General features: G+C 52.4%; 1 protein-coding gene across 1 annotated transcript in view; it reads right to left on the bottom strand.

Annotated features, from left to right (window-relative positions):
- Window positions 1-521: 521 nt before the first annotated feature.
- RAB11FIP5 (RAB11 family interacting protein 5) overlaps window positions 522-13,401 on the bottom strand; it is a 41,919-nt gene continuing 29,039 nt past the window's right edge. The window contains exons 4-5 of the mRNA XM_080344510.1: window positions 7,058-7,247; window positions 522-4,379 (exon numbers count right to left, since the gene is read on the bottom strand). Of these exons, the coding sequence (XP_080200636.1) occupies window positions 4,170-4,379; window positions 7,058-7,247 (400 nt within the window). The 3' untranslated portion in view covers window positions 522-4,169. The remainder of the gene's footprint in view (window positions 4,380-7,057; window positions 7,248-13,401) is intronic.

Genomic DNA, 13,401 nt, shown 5'->3' with positions numbered 1-13,401 from the left:
CAGAGACACCCGATATCATCAGTTTTAACAGGACTAAGGTCTTAAAATCCCTCTTTTTATTTCTTACGACTCAATGGATTGCATTTTCCCCAGCCCAGCCCCGCCGTTTCAGGCTGGTTTTAGTTAGGACAGGCTGAGGGTCACAGTTCAGGCTCTCAGGGTTAACATGATCCCCCCAGACAGGTGCTGAGCTCAGTTAACAGCTGGATGATAAATAAACTGGGATTAGAGCGAACAAAACTCTTCTGTTGGAGCAAAATAGTCATTTATCAAAGCTTTTTTGAAGGAAAAGACATGAATTAAGAAAGGAAAAGAGCTGAGGGGTAAAACATGAGGCAGGAACAATATTGGGAGAGAAATTCCAGGTCACCTTGCGGCTCCACCACACACCCAGGGACAGTTAATGACGCTGGAAAAGCCACCGGAGAAGCGGGACAGAAAATAAACTGGAGAAATGTCAGTCCCAGCGTCCAAGCGCCATCAGCACAGACGCTGCTGCCAAGAACTCAGAAGGATCTAGGAACAGCTTGAACAACTTTTATTTTTTTTGTCGTTGTTTTAAAGTGCTTAAAACGTAAATAACAAGCTCTTTATAAACATCAGTCGCAACTATTAAAACACGAAACACACGGAACCCGCTTCCCGCGTACGTGGAGTACGGGGAGATCCACAGCTCCCAAACCCCAACCTTTATCTCTCCCTTTTTGGGATGTTTTTCCACCCCACGTTTATAACGCAAAACCCGCGGCGGGTTCTTCACAGACTGAGTCTACACGACGCTTTCGTAGCCACATCCCTTCAGGTTTTGTTCCAGTTTAAGGAGATATTAATACCTTGGTGGTTCTTCTGGTCCAGAACTCAGGGCCAGAAGGGCCAGTTGAGGTGAAATTAAATCAATTTGGCCAGTTTTTTGAAAGCAAGAAACCCACTTTAGGGCTGGCAACATAAGCAGAGAGCGGCTGCGGGCAACAGCTCCCTGTGGAAGACTTTGTGAAACAGATTGAACAAGGAAAAAGGACAGACCAGGAGGCAAAAGGAAAAAGAAACATAAGAACCAGTAAAAAGCTGCCACTGGCCCATTAAAACCCTTCGGTCCGCTCGGTTCGAAGAGCGACAGATCTCGGGGTGTTCCCCGCACGCTGAGCACAAGTGTCTCTCGCCTCCCTGGTTTTGCAAATAAATCACTAAATGTGGAATTTGGGACATAAGCGACTTGAGAATATTTCCCCCCAATTGTTTTTCTCAGCCCGCTCGTCTACGAGAAAACATAAACGTCCTCAAAACCAGTTCCCCCCGGTCACTTAAAGGTTTGAACAAGAACGACTTAGTGAGGCTCTGGCGTCAGTGCTGCTGTGGGTATAGCCAAGCTCGCTCGCTTTGCAGAGAATACAAACTGCGTGGTGAGGGGAAAACCCCACGTTTGCAGGACAGCGGGGTGGAAAACCAGAGAACAAAGACAAAAAGCATCCCAAAGACGCCTTTTCCCAAGCACGAGTCATCATCTGGAGACACCTCCGGACTTTTAAACGCTCCAGGACAGACACAGAACATCAGGGCAGCATTGGCTGGCGTCACCGCTTGATTTTTTGGTGTGTTTTATGTGCGATGCCTCAGCTTTTGGGATGTTCTGCTGCCCCGAAGTCACGGTGGAGGGTTTTTAGGCGCTGGTTTGGGGCCCGGGGCAGGTATTGCTGAAGGGGCCGTACAGCCCGTCGGAGCTCTGAGATTTGAATAGATAAAGTGCAAAACATTCAAGCTTTGGAGAATAAGAATAAAAATAAAAGGCAGAGCTGACTAAGGCAGAAAGGGGATGAGGGAGGCGGTGAAACGTGGTGGGAGAGGAGGCGGCGGCGGCAGCGAGCTCCTCAAAACGTCGGCACTTGTGTGTGGGGAGCACCTACGCCACCAACTGCAGACTGGGGAGAAACCCCAGGAAACAGGTATTTTTGTAGGGCGCAGAAAGCCAGCGCGGGCTGCCCTTCATCCCACCCGCCCCACGGCGCTTCTCCTGCCGCCGGGCTCAATGTTTTAGCTGTCCACAACTCCTCCCGAGGAGAGACGCAGCCAGAAAGGGAATTGGGCTCTCAGACCATGGGACCTTTTGATTCTGCAGGCAGAGAAACATTTCTGGGACTTTTTATAAAGAATCATCTTCCTTCAAACCCTCATATCTGACACCAGAAACGGGGAGAGAGAGAAGAACGTGAAGATGCAGATTGAGAGCTGCAAAACCCCAAATTACATCCTAGCCGGGGGGGAATTAACAGCTCATAGCCCGAATCTTCCCAGGTGACAAATCCTCCTATGATGGTCAAATAAGCCAAACGTTGCCCAGGACAGCAACACCAAATCTCTTTTTCCCCCAATAGCTCTTACCCCTGCTTCTCCAACCTCAGACTTTGAGCGGGACCCAATCCTGTGCTTATCCTGCTGTATTTAGCCTCGGAATATTCGGTTTGTTCTTCCCTTGTCATCATCTCTTCATATCTTGACCTCCCGTTCCTGCCAAACACCAAAAGCAACCTGCACCCACGGGCACGAAGGTTCTGCTCTCTGCATTCAAAAATAAACTCGCCTAATTCAGATTAGCAAACGGAAGAGAAAAACTGCCCAAGAAGGGTTGCGCTGAACTCAGAATCGGATTTTAACGCCTTCTTTTTGGTAGGAAACTGCTATTGTTCTATTGCGAAAGGCACAATTTTTCAAAGTCACGGCACATATTGAAGCGAGTAAAGAACGGGAAGGTTCTATAAGAATCCTGTAACTCTGGGAGATGTAGAGGAGAGAGAAGATGACCTTACGCATCAAGAGAGCTCAAATCCCACGCCAACCGACCCTCTGCCTGCAGGGCCACCTTCTCCAGCCAAAATCCTGGCAGAACAAGAGGGAACAGAATCCTTCCTACACCCTCCCGCAGCATCTCCAAATCGCTCGCCAGCTTCGGGCTAATGGCATCTACGGTCATTAAACTGCATAAATCAGAGGCCATCAGTGGGTCACTCGACAGCCAGCAGAGCTGGTCCACAGCACCTGCGGGTGGGTCTGATCCACCAGAGACCCGACGCTGGTGTGTAGATGCGATACAAGCGGTGTTGGGTACTAACGGTGGCTTGAAGAGGCTCTGCGAGGATTATTGAATGGTAATTCTGACAGAGCGCGTTTGAGGGATGCCTGGCCGGGCAGGATGTCGCACAGACGTGGCTGGGCGGGCAGACGTCCTTCTGCACATGAGCTTCGGTCCCGATGGTGTTTTCCTGTTGCGTTGAGAAAGACGACGCAGAGTTGAGGGGGCAGCCAGTGGAAAGCGATTCCTGCAGACGCAGGGAAGGGGAAGTGTAATACTGAGTAGAAAATTCTGCTGTGGTTTATACACACAGGTGTGGTTTATCCACACGGAACATCTCATGTAGTACTGAGGGTGCACAAACCACTACCGGCCCTCTTTCCACAGTTTTGAGCTGGGTAGCCGAGGCAGCAATTGTGACTGCATGTGGGCAGTGAAGGAACCAACACCGCTCACGATCGGGCAGCGATGTCACCTCGAGTCCTCGACGTCCTCCAGCTCCACGGCTTTGGGGAGCATCTCCCAGATGGTCATGGCACAACCTGGAGCCTGACCCTTCGCTTGGGGGGACAACTTATGGGGCAGGGAGGGAAACGGCAGCCAAAAGTAGCCCCTTCCCTACCTGCTCAGCAGACGGTAACACGCTGGTAGTTTAAGCATCCCTGATGTCGTCAACCAATTTACTACCAATCCACAGTGCACCAGTTCAGAGAAAAGAGATGTGGAAGACTGTGGGCAGAAGAGCAGCAGCAGCAGGATGAAGACACGGACCAAGTGGTTGGTTTCCCACTCTCCAGCATCCACGGATCACTTAAAAGCACTGGCAGGAGAGCCTGAGGAGATGCCACTTGGTCACATTGACAAGAACCTGAAGAGGCATCTGCTCTGCTCCTCCCCGTAGGGTGTGTGACAGCCCAACACCCTAAAGATCCCCGGAGCCAGAGCTGGGATGAGCTGGGAAGGAGCAGATAAACCTTTCCTGCGAAACTCTGCGGGCAGAAGCCACCGGAGCCCTCTTGAAAGAGCGTTGGGGAGTGCAGGGGTGTTTGCAGCGCGGTGACTGGACAAGTGCTCTTGGCAAGTGACGCTGGTTGCTGGGAAGAGGTTACTTGGTGTTGCTTTCCCCCAGCGGGATCTGGAGGAGCGTGGGGGACTGTTCCATGATGCGCACCAGCAGCTGGTCGATGTAGTTCTCCAGTTCCTGGATGTGCTCCTCCTTCTTGCTCAGCTCCTTCTCTCTCTGCAGCAGGAGCTGGATGAGTTCATCGTGGGTCAAGTGATAATACTTGGCTGACTGGTCCGGTACGGTGGGATCCTGCGGTAGAAACCAAGAGGTGAATGAAAACCGCTGCTCCCTTTAATGTTTCCAAGGTGCAGCGACAACCAAAGCAAGTGGCGTTTTCTATGTCTGGCTTCTTTCAAAATCAGACCTGATGAGCCCAAGACGACATGCGGTTCTCATGCCCTGTCTTTACAAAGCAGCTTTGCCAAGTGCCCACGCAGTCGCCCAAAAACACTGGAGACAGAACTATAGAATGCGAGGTTGGAGGAGACCACAAGGATCATCTGGTCCAACCTTTCTTGGCCAAAGCCCGGCCTAGACAAGCTGGCCCAGCCCTGTCCAGCTGAAACTTAAAGGTGTCCAGCGTTGGGGAAATCTACCACTTCCCTGGGGAGATGATTCCAATGGTTGATTGTTCTCATTGTGAAAAATCTCCCTCTTGTGTCCTGAGTTTCCCTCTCATATCCAAACTGGGGCTTAATGTACGTTTTATAAGGGATGCCAGTACTGAGAAAGTATCTCGGTCTTGAGGAACTACATGCAGGTGTTATATTCCTAGACTGGATTATAGATCAGCACATAAAATGTGAATTTTTCTACAATAAATTCTGTGGTGACTTTATGCTCCTGTGGTTTAAGGGACTCCAGCCCTGGAAGGCTTCAGGACCAGGGCAAGTTTTCCTTCCCAGTCCACCAGAGACAAAAACCAGTGGACTTTCTGCATCATGAGGGTCCTCCCATTGCTACCCAGTAACGCCAGGCTGCTACAGTTCCTGCCCATTGTGCAGCCAGAAGAGAGACTGAGCATGAATTCCCAACAAACACGTAAACACACCCAAGATCCTCCAGTAGCCGCCGAATCCCTGATCTCAGCAGTACTGACTCAGTGCCCACCTTAATCCCTGTTTTTCTCTGCCTTTTGCACCTCTAGAATCATAAAAAACCTTATAATGCTGCAAAACTAACTAAAAATAGATGTGTGTCAGTCGTCTTTTGTATAAAACGTTGAGATGAAAGAGCTGAGCTTCACTGGTGTGTTTAGATGACCCTCCCTGTTAGCACAGCCTGGCTCACTCCTCTTCCATCAAAAATCCCCCCCTGTGCAGAGGTGGCTGCAAAACGAGCTGCTGTGGGGTTGGCTTTTTTGTTTCACCCTTATTCCAGCTCCCCCAACCTGCTTATGGTACTTTGTTATTGCTTAGAGAAAGATGTGCTAACACACTTAATTGAGGAGGATCTTTAGGAAATAGATACCATCCTTTAAATGCCAGAACCTCTGGTCAATTCTCTTAATGATCCTGCAAATCCCCAGGCCCTAAAGTTCTTGTTTGGCTTCTAATAAAGGGGATGAAACATCTGCTGGGTAGGAGGAGAAGTCGTAACAACTGCCCAGACATCCAGTGCAGCCTCCTCCGTACAGGGACCACAGAGCGTTTCCACCAGCTGAGCCCATCACTTAGCAGGGTTTCCCCAAAAACTGCCAAACCTCTCCCCCCGCAACAGCTTTTAGGGTGTGGAGCCAATTAGCCTGGCATAATGAGGCCTGCAATTAGCAACTCCCCCTCTCCAGGGCTTCCCCTTCCCCAGTGCTCCAGCAGGACGGAGTGATGCAGGAGCAGAGAATTAAGAGCTGGAAAATCCCTGAGGAGCTCCCAGGGGATGAGAGTTTGGGGAAATCTGCCCAGGTGAACCCCAGGAGCGGCATTTTACACATTGAGTCGGGGAGGGAAACAGAGCAGCAGCAGACAAGAGGAAGGAGAAGTCACCCCTGTGAGATCATGCCCTCAGACCTATCGCACAGGTATTTCACTTGCCTCAACGTGCCGGCATTTAAAATACAGCCAGGCAAGTGGCATTTGGGGAGGGTTCCAGGAACCACCTTCCTATGCCTCTGTTAAGAGAAAAAACCCTTCAGGCTGTCAACCAGGCAGTTGTCCCGTCCTCTGGTTTTTATGTCTTGTGGATAACCCATTTTCTGCACCTCTGTCACCAGCTGTAGATCTGGGGTCACAACAACCCTGTGAAATGCTTCAGGTTTGGGGAAGAGCGTCTGAAAAGCTGCCTGGAGGAAAAGGACCTGGGGGTGTTGGTTGACAGTGGCTGAACATGAGCCAGCATGTGCCCGGGTGGCTAAAAAGGACAAAAACATCCTGGCTGGTACCAGCACTGGGGAGGCCAAACTCCAATCCTGTGTTCAGTTTTGGGCCCCTCACGCTAAGAAAGGGCTTGAGGTGCTAGAGCGAGTGGAGAGAAGGGAACGGAGCTGGTGAGGGGCTGGAGCACAAGTGTGATGGAGCGGCTGAGGGACCTGGGGGGTTCAGCTGGAGAACAGGAGCTGAGGGGAGACCTTCTGATCTCTGAACTGCCTGAAAGGAGCTTGGAGCCAGGGGGGTTGGGCTCTGCTCCCCAGGAACAAGCGCCAGGAGCAGAGGAAACGGCCTCAAGTTGCGCCAGGGGAGGCTGAGGTTGGATGTGGGACCAATTTCTTCCCCAAAGGGCTGTGGGGCATTGGAACAGGCTGCCCAGGGCAGTGCTGGAGTCACCATCCCTGGAGGGCTGGACAGACGGACATGAGGTTCTCAGGACATGGGGCAGTGCCAGGGGTGTGGCACAGTTAGACTTGATGATCTTGAGGGTCTTTTCCAACCAAAATGAGTCTATGACTGTGAGCAGGTGGGAACACAGCTCTCACCTCAGTTTTAGGTTCTTACCTTTAATTTCTTGGAGTCTGTTTTCTCCGGGTGAGAGGAGGGCGCCACGGGCTGGACACTGCTCGTGGTGACCGTCTTCAGCTTCTCCAGGCCATTGCTCAGCGCGCTCGTCAGGCTGGACCTGTGCTGCTGCTTCTTCTCACTGGAGACCTCTTGCACTGTAGCACTGATGGGTTTCACCAGGTGAGGACTGAGGAGAACAAGGAGGTAGGAAAATTAACACCGTCCTGAGCTGGGGAGTGATGCCGCTACCTCTCCCTATGGTTTTTATGGGATGGGACCCATTCATCCAGCTCCACACAGCTAAATCCTCTATGTTGCTCAGAGCTCGCCTCCTCTGAGGAGAACCAGCCCAGAGACCTCCAGCATCATTTCCACCCAGGGGTGAGATAAGGAGCCCCAGGACACGTGTTTGGCCGAGATACGGAGCAGCTCCCCATGCCCACACCTACGCTGCTCGTGACAGACAGCGCTGTGGGTCAAAACTCCCGGCTGCCAGATGTTGGCACAGCTGGTGGAACTTTAACCCACGTCCAGTGTAGTCAGGGACTTCTACATCCACTGCCCAGAGGGGCTTTGGGTGCCCAGGAGCCCCCAGATTAGTGCCTGGGGTCACAGCTGATGCTTTGGGGATGCTCCTGCTCCTCAGCACACGAGTTGAGCTCCACCTGCCTGGGAATCACCACAGAATTTGTCCCCTTTCCCAAAAGGGAGGGCAAGGAGTCTGCGCCTGAGCGCACCTTCCCCGTCAGTTAACAGGGAATTACTTTTTTACAATCAAAATATTGTTTCTGGGCTTATATAAATGACGTTTGCTTTTCAGTGTGATGGAAAGAGAAGTGACCCGATGCTGCCCTCCTGCAACAAGCAGGCAGACCCGTGCACTGTCACTGGGAGGAAGAGATCGGACAGTCTACCCAGGAGCTCTGCAAAGGCTCTGCGCTCATCCAATGCAGCGGCCACCCTGCAGAAAGCGATAACCCCAACTGCTGTGCGTCCAAACAACGCTGCGGGGGAAGTGAAGGAACGAAACAAGTCAAGAGAGGGTTCTCCTGCCCCTCTACTCTGCCCTGGGGAGACCACAGCTGGAATCTTGTGTCCAGTTGTGGCCCCTCAGTCCCAGCAGGACAGGGAACTGCTGCAGAGAGTCCAGCGCAGCCACCAAGATGCTGCAGGGAGTGGAGCATCTCCCGTGTGAGGAAAGGCTGAGGGAGCTGGGGCTCTGGAGCTGGACAAGAGGACACTGAGGGGGGACTCATTGCTGGGGATCAATATGGAAAGGGGCAGTGTCAGGAGGATGGAGCCAGGCTTTGCTGGTGACAACCAGTGACAGGACAAGGGGTAATGGGTTCAAACTGGAACACAAGAGGTTCCACTTGAATATGAGAAGCAACTTGTTGGGGGTGAGGGTGGCAGAGCCTGGCCCAGGCCGCCCAGGGGGGTTGTGGAGTCTCCTTCTGTGCAGACATTCCAACCCGCCTGGACACCTTCCTGTGTAACCTCATCTGGGTGTTCCTGCTCCATGCGGGGATTGCACTGGATGAGCTTTCCAGGGCCCTTCAACCCCTGACACTCTGGGGTTCTGTGAAGTCCTCAGGGCTGGTATCCTCGTGCCTTGTCGGTGTTGACGGGATCAGGATGTACCAAGTGATCTCCCACTGTGCTGACGGGGCACATCCTGTTCAACCGCCATGGTGCTTCCTCTCCTACAAACGGGTGACAGGACAATGGGAGCCACCACCAGCAGCTGGACAGCTTCAAAGGATGGAGAACGATCCCAAAAACCCGAGCGGGAGCCCACCGGGCATTGGAAAAGTCGCTGTTCTGCACATCATGCTCAAGCACCCTCCAGCCTGGAGCAAACCCTTCACCAGCACCACGCTATCACCTCACAAGCTGCCCGGCAGGTTTAAGATGTAAGATGGGGTGAGGGTGAACCAGACCAGAGAAACTGCTCGTTCCCAAGTCCTCTAAAAACCAGAAGAAATGACTTTCCTTGCTTGAAGTGCTGCTACCCTCCTTCCTAGCCCAAAATGAGTGGTGCTCGCAGCAGGATTTGGGGAAGACAGCTGTGCTACCACTGTAGGAGTTCCACAGGTCTTCAAAACCACGGTGTCTGGGGAGCTGCCAGGACTGCTCGTCACAGCCCCAAATGTCACTGTCACCTCGCACATCCCCACAGCCAGCACAGAGACTGAGCTCATCACAAACACTCAAACTACTTTAAACCACCAAAGGGGACCTTTTTTAGGACCAGACTTACCAAGGCCACTCTACAGAATGAAAACCTTGATACAAGGTGGCTCAGGGAGACCTCACCACCACAGGCCCATATTTAAAGGGTGGCTACAGAGGTAGAGAAGCCCTTTTTACAAGGCGGGCAATGGGGACAAGTTACTCCTGGGAAGATTCTGATGGGACACAAGAGGGAAATTTTTCACTAGGAGAACAACTGGAATAATTTCCCTGGGAAAGTGGATTCCCCAACGTTGGACACGTTTAAGATTCAGCTGAACAGGGCTTGGCCATCTTCTCTAGACCGGGCTTTACCAAGAAAAGTTGGACCAGATGATCCCTGTGGTCACTTAAACCTGGGATTCTGCAATTCCATGAAAACCAGCAACAGCCTTGGGATACCAGTGGGATAGACTGGATGCATTTTGAAAGCAGGGAGACGTTTCCTGCTGCAAATCTGGTCGCCCGTGGCTTCCAGCCCCGCTGCCGCTGGGAACACATAGATTTCCGCAGAGCTGGAAAAGATATTGGAAAAATATATATATTTTATATTCTTTGCCACTGAGAGGATAGTGTGTGCAGGTTCCAAAAGCAGGATGGTTGGCACCAGGTTCTTCCAGAGGAGAAGTTGCTTCACACCTCATAGTCACGTCTGAGGTCCTGATGGATCTGCCAAAAGTTCAACCTGTTTCCATCCACCGGTTGATGAACTTGAGTATAGAATGCGCTGCTCACACTGCTTAATCCAGCACTGCGTAAACCTAAAATGACGCTTAACACGTTCAAGGTGAAATACCTGAGGGTGCCAGCGGCACAGTGCTGGTCCCTCTCTGATGCTCCGGGGTCATTGCTGAGCACAGTGAAAAACTGGTGACATTCCCCCTTGGAAATTCAGGTTTTATGAAGCCATTGAAATGCATCTCGCAGAGAACAAGACAACAAACCCAAGGAGATCAGTCTCTAAGCCGCTGGAGCACCCAGCACTGGAAGCCCAGACCCCTACGTGGGGAAAGGGAACGGCTGAGCTGGGGACATGGCAAACCGCCCTCCCAGCTCCAAGGGTCCCCAGGGAAAACATCCAGATCACAAAAACCAACATGTGATTTAACCTGAAACCTCCTTGTCAGGAGAGGAGGAAATTCCGCTGCTCTCCTGACGTCTGGAAGGCACAAAGCAGCGTGTGCTCGTACCCTGTGATGTCCCCAAGCCTGTCACCCACAACGCTGTGATGTGGCAACAGTCACACATCTGAGCTGCCAGTACGGAGCTGCTGGGCTCCCCCAATGACCCCAGGCCCCAGAGCTTGTTCTTTTAGGTCCCACCTGTGCCAGGGGACGTGACCAGAGACACCTGAAGGCACCATCCCATCCTTCCCCCAAAAAAGAGGAGCCTCTGTTTGCTCCAGCATTGCGACCGATGCTCTGAGCACCCACCTCACCCCAGCGGCAACGGTTTTGGGGTGAGAGCAGGGAAGGATCTGCAAACGCCATCCCAACCCGTGTTCTTCCAGACTCCGAATTCCCCGGTGGTGTCTTCGAACCTGGCACAGGAGAAGCTGTTCCAGGGGACACAACCTCCCGCTCAGCGTTACCAGGAGGCGCCTCACCCAGACCGGTGCTGCTGACGCTCAGATACACAAATCTGCCGCTTCACCTGCCATCTTGAACCAGAGGACCCGCAGAGAGTCACTGTGGCCACCTGGGTAGAGGACATGGGACCTCACACCAAATTTCCATCCCTTATGAGGAGCGGACATAACCCCAGCACACCGGACTCTCAATAAACCACACCAGACTCTCAATAAACCACACCAGGTACCAGCTCCTCCGTTATCTGATGGAAGAGAAAGACATTTTTGTCCTAGCAAAGCCTTAATGCTCTTATGTCTTAATGTTCTAAATTTGAAGTCCTTTCTCCTTCCACCTTTTTATTCTACCAGATCTTTTGTCCACGTTCCACTGTCCAACCTAATAGATGATTCCAGGAAAGGCAAACATCACCACAAGGACCCCAAAAAGGGCCTTTCCACCTTTCATCTCTCCCCGCATGATAATGAATCCCATCTCCCAGATCTCAGGAAGCCGTGCAGATCCTCAGAGCCTTCCAGAGACCTCAGCAACTCTTCAAAGCTTCTTGAGTCACAGCAGCGTCCAAAACGTCCACGTTTTACAGGCAGAGAAACCAGAGTGGAGATGGTTGAGGGCTCCTCAGGCGTGTCTCATGACAGAAACCAGTGCTGAGGTGACAACCAGCTCTCAGCTCCAAGGCCACCTTCGTCCCACAAGCCAGTCAAGCCCAAAGATGAGCGCGAGCGTGTACTAGCGACAAGGAGGGCCTTGAGATATTCTTCTCATTGCTTAATTTTACCCTTTAGAATTGCAGGACACTTCTCTTTCCAAAAACATAACCAAAAAAAAATCACCAAAAGGAGGTTTCTCTATACCTGCTCCCTGCAGATTTTAACAAGGTTTTCTGCTGGAGGATGAATAATGCAGGTTGGAATCATTTGAGTATGTGGCCTCAGTAATGACAAATAAAATCAGCTCACAGCCCCATGTGTTTGCACATCAAACCCAGGCTGGAGCCAAGGAGGGACGTCCGTGCAGAGGGGCTGCAGCTCGGTTCTGCCGTCCCTGTCCTCCTGCCCTCTCCCCAGGGACATCACCAACACATATTATTCTTGGGCCAGATGGGATTTTATCATTTCAGCACCTCCGCGAAGCTCCATTTGCTCCAGGCTGATCAAATAAGTCACTGCGAGAAGACCCAGGTTCCCATGTAAACCGTAAGAGCTTGATCTGGATCACAGAGCCGGTGACAATCTCCTGCCCAGGCAGGTCAGGGGAAGGTGTACCAGGAAAACGAGATGATCTGAAGGACATGGAGCCCTAAACTCAGCACCTTTCTCTGCTTCGCGGCATTTCTACAAGCCCAAGACTGACCTGGGAGGAGGAACAGCCCCTTCTTTTCTCTAAGGTACCACCATGGTCCCCTCATCCCATTCCCCATCATCCCCAAGGACAAAACCGTGTCCTTCAGCACCAATGGGCCCCTTGGCAGGAGGGAAGGGAGAACAGCATTTTGCCACCACCCTGGTGAAACTACTTCTTTTGGGGTTTTTTTGGCTAAGGAGAGAAGGTTTTTAGTACCCGATGTTCATTTTAAGGAAAAGAAACCGAAGCTGAATTAATGAAAGGGGCAGCAGCTGCGCACATGCCATGAGGGACTCACGAGAGCATTAGCGGCTGGAAACTCTCCTGGCAGGCATGGAAAAAGGCACCAAATCGCAAGCACAGGGAAGGTGATGGAGCCAAAATTAGCACCGAGCGAATGCGGATGCACTTTTGCTGTGGCTGAATTTTGAGCCGGGACAGGTCTTGGAGGCGTTAAACCTAGTTTAGGGCAAACACAGGACACCAGTGGCCATTCCCCACCACAATCCCAGAGAGCAGAGGCTTTAACTTGCTTGGTCTGGACTCTTTGGGAGCACGGAAAGGAGAGAGGACCTGCAGCAACCCGAGTGGCTTCCTCGGATGTCAGCGCCATCGCTGGCTGCTGCGCTGAGCCGGGGTTCGCTTAGATAAGAGCAGAAGGGAGACGACGGTTCACCTCGACCAAATCCACACCCTTGGCCTTCCCCGGAGAATGCTCACCTGGTCGTCTGCTGGAAAAGAGACTTCTCAGCTGGCTGTGTCTCCCTGGGCAAAACCACGAGCGCTGAAGCTTGTGTGTCACCGGACTGCGGCAAAGGACAGGGCCGGGCGCGGGGCGGCTGGTGGCGGCGGGGACCGCGCTGCTGGCCGGGCACGCCACAGGGGAGGGGAAGTCAAACTGCGGAGGGTTAGTGCAGCCACGAGGAAAGGGGTGGAGAAGGCCAAGGGCTGGCTGGCATGCAGGGAAGGAGACTGCTCCTCGGGAGGGTTAGTGGGCTGGAAGCCTCGCCCAAGGGCTTCCTCACGGAGGTGGGTGAAGCTGAAGCCTCCCTGACCGAGCTTTTCGGGCAGAACGGCTTGGACGGGGAGGGGAGTTGGCAGCTTCTCCACAAAGGGGTTGCTGGGGAAGTTTGGGCTGAGCGCCGCAGCGAATGGGTTTTTCGGGGATGAAGCGTC

This window comes from Nesoenas mayeri (genome assembly GCF_963082525.1).
Source record: "Nesoenas mayeri genome assembly, chromosome: 4".
NCBI classification, from domain to species: Eukaryota; Metazoa; Chordata; class Aves; order Columbiformes; family Columbidae; genus Nesoenas; species Nesoenas mayeri.
The sequence above is the reverse complement of the archived record's forward strand: the minus strand, read 5'-3'. Positions and strand labels throughout refer to the sequence as shown.